Source organism: Salvelinus fontinalis, chromosome 22, assembly GCF_029448725.1.
Source record: "Salvelinus fontinalis isolate EN_2023a chromosome 22, ASM2944872v1, whole genome shotgun sequence".
Taxonomy (NCBI): domain Eukaryota; kingdom Metazoa; phylum Chordata; class Actinopteri; order Salmoniformes; family Salmonidae; genus Salvelinus; species Salvelinus fontinalis.
In genome coordinates this window covers 19,724,585-19,744,083 of record NC_074686.1, presented here as the reverse complement: position 1 = coordinate 19,744,083, position 19,499 = coordinate 19,724,585, and the positions used below count along the sequence as shown (strand labels likewise).

The 19,499-nt window shown below is 42.3% G+C and overlaps 2 protein-coding genes across 3 annotated transcripts in view; both read right to left on the bottom strand.

The window, feature by feature from the left end:
• Positions 1-53: 53 nt before the first annotated feature.
• LOC129819994 (biogenesis of lysosome-related organelles complex 1 subunit 4-like) lies at positions 54-4,965 on the bottom strand. 2 transcript variants are annotated; one of them, XR_008754141.1, is made up of 6 exons: positions 4,587-4,965; positions 4,356-4,427; positions 3,386-3,487; positions 3,101-3,235; positions 1,163-1,464; positions 822-910 (listed from the first exon to the last, which is right to left on the bottom strand). XR_008754141.1 is itself a non-coding variant. In XM_055876771.1 (5 exons), the coding sequence occupies exons 1-5, from the start codon at positions 4,872-4,874 to the stop codon at positions 821-823; spliced, it is 687 nt and encodes a 228-aa protein (XP_055732746.1). In that variant the 5' UTR covers positions 4,875-4,965; the 3' UTR covers positions 54-820. The 2 variants fall into 2 exon arrangements, 1 of the variants encoding a protein (XP_055732746.1); XM_055876771.1 differs by lacking the exon at positions 1,163-1,464 and having other exon boundaries at positions 54-910.
• A 198-nt stretch (positions 4,966-5,163) lies between these two features.
• Positions 5,164-19,499, bottom strand: part of LOC129819993 (partitioning defective 6 homolog gamma-like) — a 45,304-nt gene continuing 30,968 nt past the window's right edge. Inside the window, exon 3 of the mRNA XM_055876770.1 lies at positions 5,164-8,180. Coding sequence (XP_055732745.1) covers positions 7,123-8,180 — 1,058 coding nt within the window. The 3' untranslated portion in view covers positions 5,164-7,122. The remainder of the gene's footprint in view (positions 8,181-19,499) is intronic.

Sequence of the window (19,499 nt, the reverse complement as noted above, 5' to 3'; positions counted from 1 at the left end):
ACTCAGTAACAGCTTTCCAGATGAGGGTTTACTGAAAGTCAATAAGAAACAACTTTGATGATAATTATTTAGTATGATGATCATTAGTGACAAAAGTATCAAATAATATACAACTATGACAAAATATGTTCAACAAATAAATGTTGCTTGGTGCAGTGTGTTGAGAATTACAAAGTGCCAATTCCACTCCAGTATTAGGCCATACAAACAGGAAACAATAGCAGTATAAAAACGTAATGTTAAGTTTTACTCAAGCTTGAACATCATATACTTCAAATCATAGTATTGGTGAGAGTACAAGTGTGATGATTTAATAACATTTTCCTTATAGCAATTTAATTCAACAGGTGACCACGCAATAAAATAAAGGGAAACACTCAGAGGCACTTGAAAAACAGAGTCTTGAAGAAGAAAGGTCTTCAGATCAATAACACAATTTTCCTTTTTCAGGTGTCCGCATCCAGTCTGATTTCTTCAGCGTCTTCACAGTCACTTGATAGTGAGAGAGCCAACACTATATTGCTTGTTGAAACTGTCAGATCCTCCAGTTCAGAGGACACTAGTATTATTGTCTATAGTCAGGTCCAGAGCCATATCCATCTATGGCTCTGGTCCAGTCAAGACAGCCATGCAGACTGAGGTCACCTGACCTAGAGGAGTCAGGCTGACCATTGCATGTGCGATGTGTGGGAGCTGTAGGCATCTGTTTCAAGTAGCCTCCTAAAATGGCACCCTATTCCCTATATAGTGCACTATTGTTGATCAGAAAACAATGGGTAATACAATATGTAAGGAATAGGGTGCTATTTGAGACAAACTTTCAGTGTCCTGGGTGTGGGGTGAAATAATCATCTGTTCTCAACACTGGGGGAAGCTCCTGATGCTGCTGCCTTCTGGGGCTGGCTGGTTTCTGTAGAGACAAAAGTTATGGATTTAAATTAAATACAATTGTCACATGCGCCAAATACAACAGTTGTAGACCGTGAAATGCTTACTTACAAGCCCTTACCCAACAATGCAGTTCTGAAAATACAAATACATCCACTGAGAGCAATTTATAGGTCAGAACAACTACCATTTAATAATAACAATTATGGGGCCTCCCCGAGTGGCGCAGCGGTCAAAGGCACTGCATCGCAGTGCTAGAGGCGTCACTACACACCTGGGTTCGATCCCAGGCTGTGTCGCAGCCAGCCACGACCGGGAGACCCATGAGACGGCGCACAATTGGGCCAGCGTCGTCCGGGTTAGGGGAGGGTTTGGCCGGCCGGGATGTCCTTGTCCCATTGCGCTCTAGCGACTCCTTGTGGCGGGCCAGGTGCATGCACGCTGACTTCAGGCGCCAGTTGTACGGTGTTCCCTATGACACATTGGTCCGGCTGGCTTCCGGGCTAAGCAAGCAGTGAAGCAGTGCGGCTTGGCAGGGTCGTGTTTCGGAGGACGCATGGCTATCGACCTTCGCCTCTACCGAGTCCGTACGGGAATTGCAGGGATGGGACAAGATTAACTATCAATTGGATATCACAAAATTGGGGGAGAAAAATGGGTAGAAAGTAAAAAAAAAATTGCAATTAGGGGGAGATATGAACCAGTATCTGTACTTTAGAGACCTCTATAAAGCCCAGAAAGATTTGATTCAAACTCCCATTCACCAGCTCTGCAAGTGTTATGTCAAAATACATTCGCTCCAAATATGGAGTTTCGCTGAGCAACCATCTTTGTGATGATAGTTGCCCAGTACAGCACTGGGGCCAAGCTTCCTGACATCCAGGACCTCAATGCCAGGTGGTGTCAGAGAAAGGACCTAAAAATTGCCAAAGACTCCAGACTCCACGACAAGTGGTACCAGAGCGCAAAGTTTAGGTCCAAAAGGCTTCTTAACAGCTTCTACCTCCAAGCCATAAGACTGCTGAACAATTAATCAAATGGCCACCTGGACTATGTACATCCACCCCCACTTTTGTTTTCACACTGCTGCTACTCACTGATTATTAAATATGCATAGTCACTTTACCCCTACCTACATGTACAAATGACCTCAACTAACCTGTAGCCCCACACATTGACTCAGTAACAGTACCCCCTGAATATAGCCCCATCATTACTGTTATTTTATTGTTACTTTAGTTTAGTCAATATTTGTTAAACACTATTTCTTGAACTGCATTGTTGGTTAAGGGCTTTTAAGTACGCATTTCACAGTAAGGTCTACAACTGCTGTATTCAGCATTTCATGTATTTTGTATTACTTTTATTTAACTTGGCAAGTCAGTTAAGACTAAATTCTTATTTTCAATGACGGCCTAGGAACAGTGGGTTAACGGCCTTATTCAGGGGCAGAACGACAGATTTTTACCTTGTCAGCTCGATCTTGCAACCTTTCGGTTACTAGTCCAACGCTCTAACCACTAGGCTACCTGCCGCCTCCATGTGACAAATAACATTTGATTTTGATGTACTCCCATTATGGACATTTTTTTTATAAGCAACTGAAAAAAATGCCTCTTCGGCACCTCCAATGTTTTGAGCTGTTGTAGACTTTCGACCTGTGCGTGGCAATAATGAATGATTGGAGGTGCCAAATAGGCTTTTTTTCAGATGCTTGTAATTTTTTATTTATACCTTTTTTGGAAGCACATACTGGCATAAACGGGAGTAAATGAAGATAGTTGCTCAGCAAAACTCCACATTTGGTGATCAGCGAACGTATTTTGACATTATAACGCTTGCAGAGCTGGTGAATGACAGTTTGAGTCGGAGCTTCTTGGGCGTTAGAGAAGACTTTGCTAGTGGCATCACTACAGACCCTGGTTCGATTCCAGGCTGTATCACAACTGGTTGTGATTGGGAGTCCCATAGGGAGGCGCACAATTGGCCCAGCATGGTCCGGGTTAGGGTTTGGCCAGGGTAAGCCGTCATTGTAAATAAGAATTTGTTCTTAACTGACTTGCCTAGTTAAATAAAGGTTAAATAAAATAAAAAACACAGAGATACTGGTTCAGGGGGATAGTGATTAAGTATAGGAATACAGCATTTACACTCATAATGGATATTGCCTTAATGGTTGACTGAGATGTGCATTGATTGATTGAATCCTCACATGTAGAAAGCTCGGGACACTAATGGTACGGAAGATCTTTCTGAAGGCGCCCGGCAGGGTTCCTTGTTCCTTCTCTGCCTGAGTGACATGCTCCTCCATGACATTCACATTGGCACCCACCATCTTCACAAACACCTGGACACAACACCAGGGAACAGGGTCAGATACAGAACTACCATACCTGTGCCCCAAATAGAGAATAGGGTGCCATTTGGTACACAGATCATGTCAGGATCATCATGTCATCCTGGTCATTAACAATTACGTTAAGTAAATCACACTTACATCCAACTTGTCAATCTTTCTGTATATTTGTCTCATCTCTTCTGATTTTCTATGTATTTGAGGTAGGTTCTCGTTGACAATCTGTGATGTGTCGTTGCGGATCTATAACCAGTGGAAGAAAATTACATTTATCACCCACTTTCAAGGACAACGACAAGAGCTGCACATACAGGGATGTGCAAGAATGGCAATATACCATAAAAAGCTATGTATCAAACTACAAAATACAGAAATACATTTCCAAGTAGTAGGACCGAACAGCAACAACATTCTCAGTAACATTTACAGAAACATTTGACTTTCTCTAATTGTAATATGTTGTTTATCTACTTTAGTTGAATGCACTGACTGTTAGTCACTCTGGATAATCGTCTGTTAAATGACCAAAATATAAATATGAAAATTAACATAGCAAAATTAACTGCAAAGCACATTGGGTATTATTGACCATGTCAGGCAGAACTCATTAGAATAATACTCAGCATGCTTAGCAAATGCCAATTTTTACATATACAATTATATTTAGTTAATTTAGCACAGGGGTGTCCAACCCTGTTCCTGGAGATGTACCTTCTTGTATGTTTTCACTCCAACCACAGTTGTAACTAACCTGGTTCAGTTTATCAACCAGCTACTTATTACAATCAGGTGTGCTAGATTAGGGTTGGAGTGAAAACCTACAGGATGGTAGCTCTCCAGGATCAGGGTTGGACAGCCCTGATTTCGCAGATTCTCTTATCACACCATAGTGCCATCAGACTTCTGATACCAATGCAGGGTGAGAGGTGCCCACAAAACTGAAGCGCTATGAAAAAAAATGGTATAGAAAAGGATTTTGAAAATACAAATTACAGCTCTTGAAAGTATCTTGTTAAAAAGTACAATAGAGTGCAGTTCAGCCTTGTGTAATACAAATTACTCAAGTAAACGAAATACATATTTCAAATACTGCCGATCTCTGAGCACGTACCATGTCAAGCATTCCAACAAATTCATCCACCCTAGTAAGCATTTCCTCCAGACTTTTCTCCAAACCCAGGATCTGTGGGGTATAGAAAGCAGGACATGGTAATAACCAGTCAAGTGACATTTCTCATCACGCGTATCCAGTTATAGCTAGCTTTGGCTAGCGCTATTGCACCTCCCAGCATAGACAGGATGATATATTTTACATCCATCGGAAAGGTTGATTCTTTCTAACCTCGTCTTCAGCTGTATCTCTGATGTAAGAGGAGTAACTGAGGGCAGTGTGTCTCAGTATCTCATCCTCCTCGTTGTGGTCTGGGTCCGTGTCGGGTTCCTCGGAGTTGAAGCTCGGACTCCGCAAGACTGCTGCGTCGAAGCTGGGGCTTTGCGACACGGTACCGTTGCTTAGGGCCTCGCTCAACATAGATAAACTGCTCACACTCTGCGACACGATGCCACTGTCCCGACTCACCTCGGCACTGGACTCCTCCAGCGGGGAGAGAACATCTACCCTATTTTCCATCCTAGGCTCTATCTTTTCCCCCTTTTGTTTATTTTTGTTTTCAGCTACCGTGTTATGATTGTCAGCTGATTAAATCACGTGGTTGAATCTGTTGATGGCGGCTTACAAGGATCAAGTAGAGCTAAGTGAAAAGGCGCAATTTTAAATAAAGTCTCTTTCTCACTAATTTCCTCTGAAGTTGAATACTGAAATCTGATGACTCAATTGCCATTATAAACGTGTAAAAACACAGGAAACCATGAGTCAACTTTCTACAATAGAAAATGGGAATGAAAAACTGGACAGCAAGTGCATTTTAAACCTTTATTTCAAAATGTATCTCCCAAAACTTACAAAACAGAAAGAAAATATAAACACAATATTCACAATACAATTCAAATTAATTGCATTAAGGGTTTGAATTTCAACTGTGGAAATTAGTTGAAGTGATACTTACGGTTTACTATGTTGAAAGAGCAACTAGGCCTACTAAATATTGATTGAGCAATTACAGATCAAGCCCTAATATCCATTCAATTGTTTACATTTGAGTGCGCAGTACATATCTGGACTAAAATGAATTAAAAAGGCACAAAGTGTTTTACAAACCTTTTCTCCAATATGTGTGGAGAATGTATAGCAATGTCTGTACAGCATCATCACCATCTCATAGAATAAAAACAGTCCAGTTTACATGATATGCTGAAATATTCCCCATCATAATCATCCTCGTACCATAATACCTCATGGAATTATGTTCATATGTCATTGTTTTTCCCTTGTAAAAATCTATTATAAAATCCTTATGTACATTAAAAAGAGACAGTAAAACAATAGACATTATTCCAGAAAAAAACTAGACGTTTCTGTAATAAATATAAAACCTGTAATATTTCCTAGGCGTGAATATGTTGGCTCACACTGAGTCGATGGTACAGGGTACTACCAGAAGGGGGAAGTGACCAACACATTATAGCACTACTCAATAGGGTTGAACTGACTGTGCATAGTAAAGATATGCATGGAATAACCTCACTATGGTCATAAGAACAGTGCCAAGGTAACCAAAGCAGCCTATGGTGAGAGGAAAAGGAAAGAGCAACAAAAATGACATATTTGTGAACCAAAATAGGGTGATAATCCAATGTTAATCCTGGTACTAACATGGAGATTTAAAAGAGTTGAAACAATAAGACTGTTAATTTTTTTTTTTTTTTTTTTTTAACTTTGCAAACCTTGACAGCTTAAAAGCCTTGAACTACAATGTGAATAATGGTGAGAGGAATCCCATACAAAAATCAAACCACCGATGGATGGCTTAGTGTCCCACTGAATCCATGTACTCTTTGAAAGTTAACCATACCATGGATGGATAGATTACGTTTGTCAACCAAAGTACCACTGGATCCGTACATGGATCTCAATGTGTGTGCCCAACACAGTGTAGGAAGGTAAATGAGTGAGGTTAAGCAGATGCAGATTCAGGTGTTATCACCTTCACCTCTTAGCAGTCCTGCCTGCTGTAACAGGGTTCACATCCCCCTGCCTGCGGTAACTAACAGGGTTCACAGCCAAGCAGATGAGTTGAGTAAACAGTAAAGATAAGGATTCATTAGCGGTGAAGTGAGAGGGGTGCTAGTCAGATAGTGGCTTTTTTCCAGAGAGCATGTTGCATTCCTGGAGCTCCAAAAACAGACAACCAGTGGAGAAGACGAAACAGGATATAGACTATGTTCAGTGTAGGAAGTATTGCTTGATAGCAGTTCAAAATGTACCAGGTATAAATGACTGCTGGTAAGGGAAGTAAGAGTTTTAGTACATGTGATGATCCAACACTTCTCCTTATTAAAGCTTAGAATAATTTATTTGAGAAGATAAATCTGTGAATACACAGGTACAATACAGAGAATCAGTAGACAGGCAGCATTGTACAGAAACATAGAATTGTTCTTAAAAACAAAAGCTCATAGTTGGTCCCAAAAAGGAGATAGAGGTTCAGATTAAAAGTGGCCACTAAAGGATAGCAGGTGAATCCCATCAGGCTTACACATTAGTGGCCTAAAATGCTCATTTACAAGACATAGAAAACCTTAAAACTCAAACAATACAGAATAAACTGTCCTTATTTGTTTTATAAAAAATGAAACAAAATTAGTAGGAGGTTTGAGGAACAACGTTCATTCTCATGGTGGGTATACCGGGCAGGGGATGCTCCAGCTCACGTCCAATGTGTGTGCGTCTGTGTGTATTATTAGTGTAGGTGTGTGTATTATAGGGTGATGACGGTGCCATCCTCTTCCACCCCTCCCCGGGGCAGGGCCAGGCTGTGTCGAGGGTCCGTCCTCATGGTGCTGAGGATTTTGTGCAGGCTGCTGTTGCTCTCCCGGAGGGCTGGGTTGCTGCTGTGGTGCTGGGTTTGGTGATGCTGGGGGGTCTGTAACTGGGGGTGCTGGAGGTTCAGGTCCCTGTGCAGCATGTAGCTGAGGCTGCCGTGGTGGGAAAGGCCATTGAGGCTGTGCTGGGAGTGGGAGGGCTGGGAGTGAAAGGAGGAGGTGGAAACGACAGAGAGGGGTCGGATCGGGGGTTTGGTGGGTTCCACGGGGGCCTGGGGAGGGGCTTGGGTATGGGAGCGTGACGTTCTTGAAACCACGGACACCATTGATGCGCTGGAGCGCCTCGACGGCCGCTTGAGGCTGCTCTCGATGACGATGTCTGACTCCTCATCGCTTTCCAGCTCGTCGGGGTAGCCATGGGCACCGGTCGCCATTGCTGCGGTGGACAGGCTGGGGTAGCCGGTGGAACCGCTGCTGTCTGACGACTGACCGGAGCTGCCGGATATCCGGCTGGCTCGCACCACATTGTTCCGCTGGTTCACCGGCTTCACTGTGACAATCAGGTTGTGACTGTTGGCGATCATCATGTCCGTTACCTGGTCTAGCGTCTTCCCAGTCACCTCAATGCCATTGACCTCCAGGACCTCGTCATTGACGGCCAGCAGGCCCGTGCTCTCAGCCAGGCCCCCAGGCACCATGCGGGAGATAAAAATCCCAGGCACCTTCTCCAGGCCATGGGGCGTCACCCGTACGCTTGTCCCATCCCGGATGTAGAACCCCAGGGGTTTGTCAGAACCATGGCGGTAGAGACGAACGCGGCGGTGGGACTCTGGCAAGATGTCCACATCGATGATGGAGGAGACTGGCCGGAAGTCCTGCGGCATGCCAATGCGGATGTGAGGTCGCTTCCTGTTGACGTCGTTCCGCAGGGCCACCACAGCCTTCTTCTTTCGGGTCAGAGAGTGAGTCCCATAGCTGCTGTAGTCGACCTCCTCTGAAACACAACAGGAGAAATATAACTGGTTAGAACCTTTTCTGAAACCCAGAACAGAACTGCTAAGAACTGAAACACATAAAATATAGAACCCCTTGGAAGACAGGAGAAAACAACCGCTCAGAACTATGTCTGAAACACAGAACAGAACTACTTAGAACAGCTTAGCTCTCAGGAACACTTCACTTGAAGCATATGAGCCTCAAATGGTGAGCAGATGTTTTCCTTAGAAAGAACACAATACATAAAGGTTTCATTTGTAGCAAGAAATGTATGCAGCGCTCATTACCATACACGTCAACAGGTCTTAGTCCAAACTCCTCTAACTCTACCCCTGGGTAAAGCAAGCCTAAACCCTTCATGTTTTTAAAATGGACAAATGACCAAAACACACATAAAACTGCAAGATGACAACATGAACACAGATTAACTTTATTCCAGACTTGGGACATCAACACAACAGAATAGTGAAGCTGCCAATACATTCCAGATTGCAGTCCTAGAGTCATTAATAAAACGCTGAGAGGGCAGAGCAGAGTTGACAGTGTGGGGGTGTGTGTGTGGGGCGTTCCTGTCTGTGCTGACAGAGCTGTCCCGCTTTACTGGTACTGCTTAGACAGCTGCTGTTGGGGAGGCCCTGCCTGCCAAGCCAAACGATGGCCAAAATGGGACCAGAGTCACTGCGTACTGACTGTTTACCAGTCCCACTCTAAAGAAACACCCACACAAGGAGTTGAGGACAATGGGAAGTTTATCATTAAAACTCCTCAGCTTGTTTACTGTGAAAGCCTTTCCCTCCACTTCAGAACAAAGCTTTAACTGGGCTGAACTTGTGGCAGACCCAGTTGCACTCTGGGCCATAGAGAAAGTCTGACGAGTGCTGTGCTGGTCTGGTGTAGCTCTGCAGTCAGTGGGGTGGAACAACAGAGCCACAGGAAAAACAGTTGTAATCAAACCAAACACCAGGATGGGATTACAGTTGGAATACCGATCATTCTGATCTTCACTTGTACACGACTCGCTGTCTGCAAGCAAGGGCAACGAAGTGTTCACGCAAAACCATTTTCACAGTTCAAAAAATATATAAAATATACAATTTCAATACCGTCAAAACTACTTATTTGAAGTTGTTCAATACATTTGAATATTTATAGAAACTTTTTAAGTTAATACCTACAGTCAACTTTTGCAATACGTTAGGAGACAAAGCAGATTGTCTTTTTCATTCCACCCCTCACATTATGAACCTCTGAACCAGTCACGTGTTTGTTTGTAAATAGCACAACGTGAGAAAGCAGGAGCTGGTGAGTCCATAGCGTTGTATGTCTATAGTGAGTCTCTGTTGTGCAGCGCACATGAGGTGATGAACACCTGTATGCAATTCACTACTACATTTTTGCCATCAGATATCTTACGTCTTTCTGCCATGTTTGAGAAGTCAAAAAGCTCTGGATGAGTTCTGTACAGGTGCCATTTTTTCCCCTGTGCTTCCTACTAGCGTTTTTTCCCCATTCTCCTCCTTTCTTCTCCCCTCTGCTCCTTGTACACAAAATGCTCTTCCTTCAGAAAAGCATTCATCACAACTTTGTTCATTTGCACAATTTCTCGCGTTCACTTCCGCTTGTAAAATGTAAACACTCACTGAAAATGACATTAGGTAGCTACTATCTATCCAACTTGACAATGGCAGGAAGAGAAATAAAGAGAGACATGGAGAGACAGAGAATGCCAGAAACAGAGATACAGTATGATAGTGAGAGGACTACTCAGGCATAATAAACTCATCCTGTGACCTTCCTCTCAGGACATGTCTGTACTGCTAGCTGTGTTGATCCAGATCCAAGGAGGAAGTTTGTCCGGATAGTGTGAAGCACAGTGCTGCAGGAACAGGAACTAGAGGTCCTACGGGGGGGGGGGGGGGGGCAACCACCACTTCCATGGCAATGGGCCACGAGTCATAGTCCCTACTGGGGTGGACACTTGCCTGGGTGAATGTGTTTGACGTTATAGCATATGCAAGTGGGATAACCATATGGTTACATGGTATAGATGTGTTCCCTCTGCTGGAAAAGTGTGTTACTTCCTATGCTAAAGTATTTTTGGGGGGCCAATTCTCTGTGCTAATAGTTTCAGTGGGAGTATTTTGTGCACCACTGTACTGAACCTTACCTCCCAGGCCGACTAATGACTTTCTGCATCTCCTCCCCACTAATGACGGAATCTAATGACAGGACACAACACACTGTTTTAATAACACTGTTCTGAAAGCAAACTGCTGCACTCCTTGCTGCAGATACAGATGGCCACAGCTAGGTTTGCAAAGGGTCGGTAACTTTCCGGTAAATTTCCAGAATTTTTCCGGAAATTTTCCATGGGAAGTTAAGCCCGGGAATTTTGCTTAAATTCATCAAAAAAAGTTAGCTAATAACAGTGAACCTTTTTTGTGGGATACATATAAGGCAACTATAGGTAGTGTGTCATTTTGGTTAAACTATCCCCAATTCAATGGAATTGCAACCCTCTGCATGCACAGTGCATTCTTCCATCACATGTACAGCTGATTCTCAAGATCTTGCACACTAATGAGATGCTATTGAGCCCACACTACTACACAGTCTGAGTCAAGGACTACATGCTTTCAGGTAAGTTTTGATTACAATACTGGGTGGGATGAATATATTTTATATGACATACAAGATTTTTTGTTAACTAGTAAATAGTAGCCTACAGCAAAGTGTGTTTAAATCATTTCTAACTTGTTAACCTCTCTTGGGCAGTATTTTCACATCCGGATGAAAAGCGTGCCCAGAGTAAATTGCCTGCTACTCAGGCCCAGATGCTAGGATATGCATATTAGTAGTAGATTTGGATAGAAAACACTGAAGTTTCTAAAACTGTTTGAATGATGTCTGTGAGTATAACAGAACTCATAGGGAAGGCAAAAACCTGAGAAAAGAATCCAACCAGGAAGTGGGAAATCTGAGGTTCGTAGTTTTTCAACTCTTGGCTTATCCAAGATACAGTGGAAATGGGGTCATATTGCACTTTCTAAGGCTTCCACTAGATGTCAACAGTCTTTATAACCTTGTTTGAGGCTTCTACTGTTAAGTGGGGGCGAATGAGAGGGGAATGAGTAAGGTCTCTCCTAGAGTGCCACGAGCTGACCATGCGCGTTCATGTGAGAGGTAGCTTGCGTTCCATTGCATTTCTGAAGACAAAGGAATTCTCCAGTTGGAACATTATTGAAGATTTACGTTAAAAACACCCTAAAGATTGATTCTATACATCGTTTGACATGTTTCTACGGACTGTAACGGAACTTTTTGACTTTGTCTGTGCATCATGAATTTTGATTACTGGGCTAAACGCGTTAACAAATAGGATGTATGTGGACATAAATGATGGACTTCATCGAACAAAACAAACATTTATTGTGGAACTGGGATTCCTGGGAGTGCATTCTGATGAAGATCATCAAAGGTAAGTGAATATTTATAATGCTATTCTGACATCTGTTGACTACACAACAAGGCGGAAATCTCTTTGGGTTGTGTTGGTCTCTGAGCGCTGTACTCAGATTATTGCATGGTGTGCTTTCTCTGTAAACTTTTTTTGAAATCTGACACAGCGGTTGCATTAAGGAGAAGTGGATCTAAAATTCCAAGCATAACAGTTGGATCTTTTAGCAATGTTTATTATGAGTATTTCTGTAAATTGATGTGGCTCTCTGCAAAATCACCGGATGTTTTGGAACTACTGAACATAACGCGCCAATGTAAACTCAGATTTTTGGATATAAATATGAACTTTACCGAACAAAACATACATGTATTGTGCAACATGAAGTCCTATGAGTGTCATCTGATGAAGATCATCAAAGGTTAGTGATTCATTTTATCTCTATTTCTGCTTTTTGTGACTCCTCTATTTGGCTGGGAAAATGGCTGTGTTTTTCTGTGACTTGGCTCTGACCTAACAATCTTTCGGTGTGCTTTTGTCGTAAAGCCTTTTTGAAATCGGACACTGTGGCTGGATTTACAACAAGTGTATCTTTAAAATGGTGTAAAGTACTTGTATGTTTGAGGAATTTTAATTATGGGATTTCTGTTGTTTTGAATTTGGCGCCCTGCAGTTTCACTGGCTGTTGACGAGGTGAGACGCTACCGTCCCACATACCCTAGAGAGGTTAACAATTTCTGCTAGTAAGTTTTTACTACCATGTGGGTTTTAGCTTGCTTGACCCTGCTAACTGAGGAGTATTAATTCACCTGTTTCCATACATGTTTAATTTTAAAACTTTTTTTTTATCTTACAAAGGAGTTTAACCTCTAACGAGCACCTACCCCGGGTCCGGGAGCACCCCCCCCCCCCACACTGATTAGCATCGCTAGCATAGCGTCACAATTAAATAGTAGCATCTAAATATCATTAAATCACAAGTCCAAGACACCTAATGAAAGATACAGATCCTGTGAATAAAGCCACCATTTCAGATTTTTAAAATGTTTTACAGGGAAGACACAATATGTAAATCTATTAGCTAAACACGTTAGCAAAAATCACCATTTTTCTTGTCCACCATTTTCTCTCAACACCAGTAGCTATCACCAATTCGGCTAAACTAAGATATTGATAGCCACTAACCAAGAAAAAACCTCATCAGATGACAGTCTGATAACATATTTATGGTATAGGATAGGTTTTGTTAGAAAAATGTGCATATTTCAGGTAGATATCATAGCTTACAATTGCACCCACCGTCACAAATGGTCTAGAATAAATAAATAGAGCAACGTGTATTACCTAATTACTAATCATCAAACATTTCGTAAAAATACACAGCATATACTAATCAAAAGACACAGATCCTGTGAATACAGACAATATTTCAGATTTTCTAAGTGTCTTACAGCGAAAACACAATACATCGTTATATTAGCATACCACATGTGCAAACAGTACCAGAGCATTGATTCTAGCCAAAGAGAGCGATAACGTCAACATTGCCAAAATATATTAATTTTTTCACTAACCTTCTCAGAATTCTTCCGATGACACTCCTGTAACATCATATTACACAATCCATATAGAGTTTGATCGAAAATGTGCATATTTAGCGGCACAAATCGTGCTTACACAATGGAAATACTGTCCAACTACTCAAGCAATCTGCCCGGCACCATCATGAAATTACAACTATTTTTATCGAAAACTATTCATAAACTTGACTAAAAAAATACAGGTTGGCCATGAAATGAAAGATGCATTAGTTATTAATGCAACCGCTAAGTTAGATTTTTAAAATTAACGTTACTAGACATACAGTGTGCGTTACAGACAGACTAGTGCCGCAATGACGGCGTCACTATTTACCATTATTGAGTTTACATTTTTCCACATAAAAATGTAATAACATCATAAATAGCTCTTACTTTTCGACGAGCTTCCATCGGAATCTTGGCCAAGTGGTACTTTGTCCAAAAGAATCGTTGCTTGGTTGTAAAACGTTGCATTCAACTTCTGATATAGCAGCTAACTATAGCTAACAATTGCTAACATTAGCTATTTTGCCACAACGTGTCCAAATTCTCAATACGCAATACTGAGGAAATTCCGAAAAATAGCAATATATTCGCATAATCTGATATAACTCGGTTTCAAATAGCTTCGTTATGATGTTTCTAACACTTATATCAAAATAAATTACAGACTGATATATCTAAAGTTCATTACTGAGCGTTCGAAAATGGCATCCCGAGGTCTCTCTCTGCGTAAAGTTCAGCGTTGAAAAGAAGGCGTACCTCACTCCTTGGTCTTTTATAACCTCTGAGAGCTACCTAGGAAGCCCATTCCACTTCTCATTGGTTACTGACATCCAGGGGAAGGCGGGTGCAGTTCGTGTCGTTCCATAGGATACACACAGACCTTTAAACTGATCTGAGACCAGAGCTTCGCTCTCAGACCTTCGCAAAACCTGTCATGGATTTCGCTGTAGAAAGAGTTCTGTTCCACTCAGAGACATAATTCAAACGGCTATAGAAACTAGAGAGTGTTTTTCTATCCAATAATAGTAATAATATGCATATTGTACGATCAAGAATTGAGTAGGAAGCCGTTTCATCTGTAGAGACAATTATACTAATTTGAAACAGCACAATCAAATTTGCTTAACTTCTTGCAACTATAGGGGGTGCTGTTTCGCATTAGCATAAATTTCTCTACAGATTAAACTGCCTAGTACTCAATTCTTGCTCGTACAATATGCATATTATTGTTATTATTGGATAGAAAACACTCTAGTTTCTATAGCCGTTTGAATTATGTCTCTGAGTGGAACAGAACTCATTCTACAGCACTTTTCCTCCCAGTGAGTGAGTTTTCAGAACTCTTGGCCTCTGGTTCCAGATCAGTTTTAAAGCCACTGTTAATCCTATGAGGATACAAACACTGCCCACGCCTTCCTCTAGATGTCAGTAAGTGGTGACAATTTGAATGGAGTCGATTGCGCAATCATTGGCTCTATAAATCACCAAATACCGGAAGTAGCGTTCCTTTGGACACTGCGCTCAACGCAAGAAGGATATCTGACTGGCCTTTTCCCAAGCCTTGGTTTAGCCAGTAATATAGCGTCGGTCATCTTTTTACTCGTTAAAGGTGTTAGAAACATCATAAGGTAGTTAATTTAAACCGTTTTATAGCAATTTATATCCGTTTAGTGCGATTTTGAGGCATTGCTTTGTAATAGACTTTGAAGCTCCGGGCACGTTTCGGGGTCCCGGTCGTACGTTAGTGGGCATTTCGACGGACAAGTGGACATCTTTCGACCAAAAGAAGATTAGACCCAAGAAAGGATTCATTGTCCAAGATTCTGATGGGAGAACAGCTCATAGTAAGAACAATTTATGATGATAAATCGTGTTTCTGTCGAAAAATGTTAAACGCTTATGCCGCCATTTTGTTTGCTATAGCTTCGCTTGGCGCAACCTGTATTGAAAAGTAAGGATAATTTAAAAAATGTAATTCCGCGGGGGGTGCTCCCGGACCCGGGGTAGAGGCTCCTGAAAGGTTAACTATTTATCTGTACATGGAATTGTATATATTTTTTTTAACTCTTTTTTGTCTAATCTTTACAGGAAAATGCCACGGGTACTATCTGATGTGTGGAGACATTTCACTGCAGCTAATATAGAAGGAAAACCAGTGTACATTTGCAAATACTATGCCAAACAATTTGTGAAGAATGCAACAAAGATGCAGAATCATCTGGCCAAGTGCATAAAGTTCCCTCAGCACTTACAACAAGCAACCTCTGACAAAAGTCCCTCTACTTCTATTCAAGGTGAAAATGATGATTCAGACACCTTATCGATTGCAACAGCTCATGGTCCTCCTGGAATCAGAAGCTTTTTTTGACTCAATGGAGGAACGTAGTCAGAGAAATGCTGATGAATGTCTTGCTCAAGCTGTGTATGCAGCTGGTTCACTTCTGGTGCTCACAGGCAATGTGTATTGGAAGAGATTTCTGAATGTTCTTCACCCAGCATACACCCCTCCAACCAGACATACTTTATCTACTCATTTGCTGGATGCAGAGTTCAAGTGAAGGTCAAGCAAATCATAGAGAAAGCAGAATGTACCCACTCTGATGGGTGGTCAAATGTTTGTGGACAAGGAATAATTAACTACATCTCCACCCCTCAACCCGTATTCTACAAGAGCACAGACACAAGGGACAACAGACACACCGGTCTCTACATTGCAGATGAGCTGAAAGCAGTCATCAATGACCTTGGACCACAGAAGGTATTTGCACTGGTGACAGACAATGCTGCAAACATGAAGGCTGCTTGGTCTAAAGTGGAGGAGTCCTACCCTCACATCACACCCATTGGCTGTGCTGCTCATGCATTGAATCTGCCCCTCAAGGACATCATGGCACTGAAAACAATGCATACACTCTACAAGAGAGCCAAGGAAATGGTTAGGTATGTGAAGGGTCATCAAGTTATAGCAGCAATCTACCTCACCAAGCAAAGAGAGAAGAATAAGAGCACCACATTGAAGCTGCCCAGCAACACCCGTTGGGGTGGTGTCATCATGTTTGACAGTCTCCTGGAGGGGAAGGAGTCTCTCCAAGAAATGGCCATATTACAGGTCTACCGATATGGACAGCCCCATCAAGAGGATCCTCCTGGATGATGTATTTTGTGAGAGAGTGGTAAGCAGCCTGAAACTCCTGAAACCTATAGCAGTAGCCATTGCACAGATTGAGGGAGACAATGCCTTCCTGTCTGATGTTCAGATTCTGCTTGCAGATGTAAGAGAATAAATCCATACTGCCCTGCCCACTTCACTGTTGCTCCAAGCAGAGGAAACTGCAGTTCTGAAATACATTTAAAAAGTGTGAATTTCTGCCTGAAGCCCATACATGCCGCAGCGTACATATTGAACCCAAAGTATGCTGGCAAGAGCATCCTGTCTGGAGATCAACAAGGCCTATGGTGTCATCACTACCGTGTCTCGCCACCTTGGCTTGGATGAGGGCAAGGTTCTTGGCAGTCTGGCAAAGTTGTAATTTTTTATTTCACCTTTATTTAACCAAGTAGGCCAGTTGAAAACAAGTTCTCATTTACAACTGCAACCTGACCAAGATAAAGCAAAGCAGTGTGACAAAAACAACAGAGTTACACATAAACAAACATTCAACATATCTCATCAGCCACCTGGTGGGACTTTGTGGATCTGAGGCTCTTTCCCGTTTCCTCCATCATCCTCCAAATCCCACCACCAACAGCCACCTCAGAGCGCAACTGGTCCTTGTTTGGGAATACACACACCAAAGCTGACCAATACAAAAGTTGAAAAATTGGTGGCCATCCAGGCAAATGAGGCTTTTTGAGCCTGACAACAAGCCATCCTCAACAAGTTTGGAAAGTGACAGTGAAGATGAGGCCTCAGAGTCTGATGTTCAAGAGGTGGACATTGAGGAGGTCTAGGGAGAAGACATGGAAGCCTGAGAGGAAGACAACCAAAGCTTTAGTTAAATCATTTTACAGATGTATGTTGAAAATGTTTTTGGGAGATGCGGTGGATCATTGGGGATCAGTCAATATTCCCTTTCTTTTGTTGTTCAGGGAAATCATCCCATGTGAAGCGTCAACTCATTTAATTCAAGTTCAATTCGTAACGAAATTGCTTTTTTAATTTCTATTGAAAGGATTTAATAATTTGCAATTATGTCTACTTATGATTAGGTAAAAGGTTTATGTTTGTCTCCATATGATATGGTAAATATACCCAATGCAAAAAAACATCTACATTTAAATGATATTAATATGAATTTGCATATATCTCCATTAATACCCATATTTTCCCACAGAAAGTTTCCACCTCTGAATATTCCCCAACATGTGCAACTCTAGCCACAGCTATAAAAGGTACAGAACCACAAGCCACAGAACCCAGTCTGGCCAGCTCTACTGTGGATTTTCATATAGAACCCACCCTGCCAACTCCAGCTCCTGCCCTGCCCACCCTGTCAGAGAGAGGCTGGAAAATACCTGTAGACACCCTTTTCTGTTTCACTGCTGCTTTCAACTCTTGTTTTTAAGAATGCTTCCCAAAGCTTCTGAATATCATCAAAGTAGGGTGCCGAAATTATTCTTAGTTGTCGGTCGAGGCAGCAGGAAGTGTAATTATTTAGATTGAAGCCAGACAGGCTTTTATTATGGGGAGGAATTTATGCCACAAGTGCAAGTCTGCTGATGGGAAACACATTGAGGCTGTACTGCTCCATCTCATTACCGAGGTGGACTGGTGTACAAACACTTCCCTCCACTGTCCCGCCTCTAGTCCCAAAACCCCAGGCACGCGACACACTGATGAAACTGAACAACACATTCCCCCCACTTAATCCCAAAGTCCTTTCCAAACTAACAGTTGAGGGTCAAGAAAGAGACTCTGAACTATCTGAGAAACACAAGAGCGAGAGAGAGAGAGAGAGCAAAAAGGGTGGCATCTCACCAAGATCCAGGCCGCATGAACAGACTGCTGACTAGAATGGAAAGACAATTTATACAAACACAAATAATTGGATGGTAAGATGGAAGTACAATTAGCCCAGTAATGTAAGAGCTGCAGCCCTGTTGGATAAAAGAGAATGATCATTAGAGCATGATGATTATGTGGCTTCTAGAGCATCGGGGGGGGGGGGGGGGGAAGGAATTTAGAAAAAGTCTGAATGCTTCCGGAGTCAATACCTTCAGCCGGATGTTGACTGACGCAGCACAAAACAAGACATGTAATAAAGCTACTAATGCGGAGCCAAGGGAGTACAGCTAAATAGTTTGGCATGGAACTGAAAACACTGACATGAACCAAATCAACTTTACCATCTTCCCCAAGAGAACTAATCTGAAAACTAACTAGGTGGCACCCGAAATGGCATCCCCATAGGTTCTGGTCAAAAGTACTGTACCATTTAGGGAATAGGGTCCCATTTCAAATGCGTCACAGTGAATTCAGTTCGAAGGTACAACAACAATAAACAGCCTCAACCAAGCCATGTGATGCTGGCCAGTCACCTGACCTGGCTCTCCCATCCCAGTATGGGTCAGGGTTTAGGGATTAAAGGTGAAGTGCCTAAATTCCTTTGTTTGTAAGAGGGCCGAGAGGGCCTCCCACCCACAATCCGGTCAGACTGCCAGGCTGGCTCTGTAGGGTTTCACCAGTCAGGAATGTGGCACTTGATGGATATATCTCTGGACAGGTTTAACTTAACTCAGTTTCTGTAGCTGTGGCTACTCTAGCCTTGCCTAGTCCTAATCCTGCATCCCCTTTAGGCTGGGCTAGGTCTGAAATGGCATCCTATTTCCTACATAGTACTCTCCTCCTTGTTAACTGGACCTGTGAAAAAGAGCCTCCTTCAAGTCCAATAAAGGGTTTGATGATCAGTCATTAGGACTCCCCATGTGCTTTGTTCTCAAACACCTTGTTGTGCGTTTAGTGCTGAATGTATGTATTCGCCAGCAAGCAGAATGTGTTGGCCAGAAAGCTGAATGTAGCCTACTGGCCAGCACAGAGTACAACGATAAACACAAAGTAGAAAATAAAATGTTATATTTTGAGCCACTATTTCTGAGCCCATTTGTTCAGTTCGAATCTAAGAACAGTGCATATTGTTGTGATGTAGTGCTGTCGTGATAATAAGTTCACGTTGATGGGAAAATTAACATACATTAGTCTAGACTAATCTGTCGGCTCTGTATAATGTTGCGGCAGGTAGCCTAGCGGTTAGAGCGTTGGGCCAGTAACCGAAAG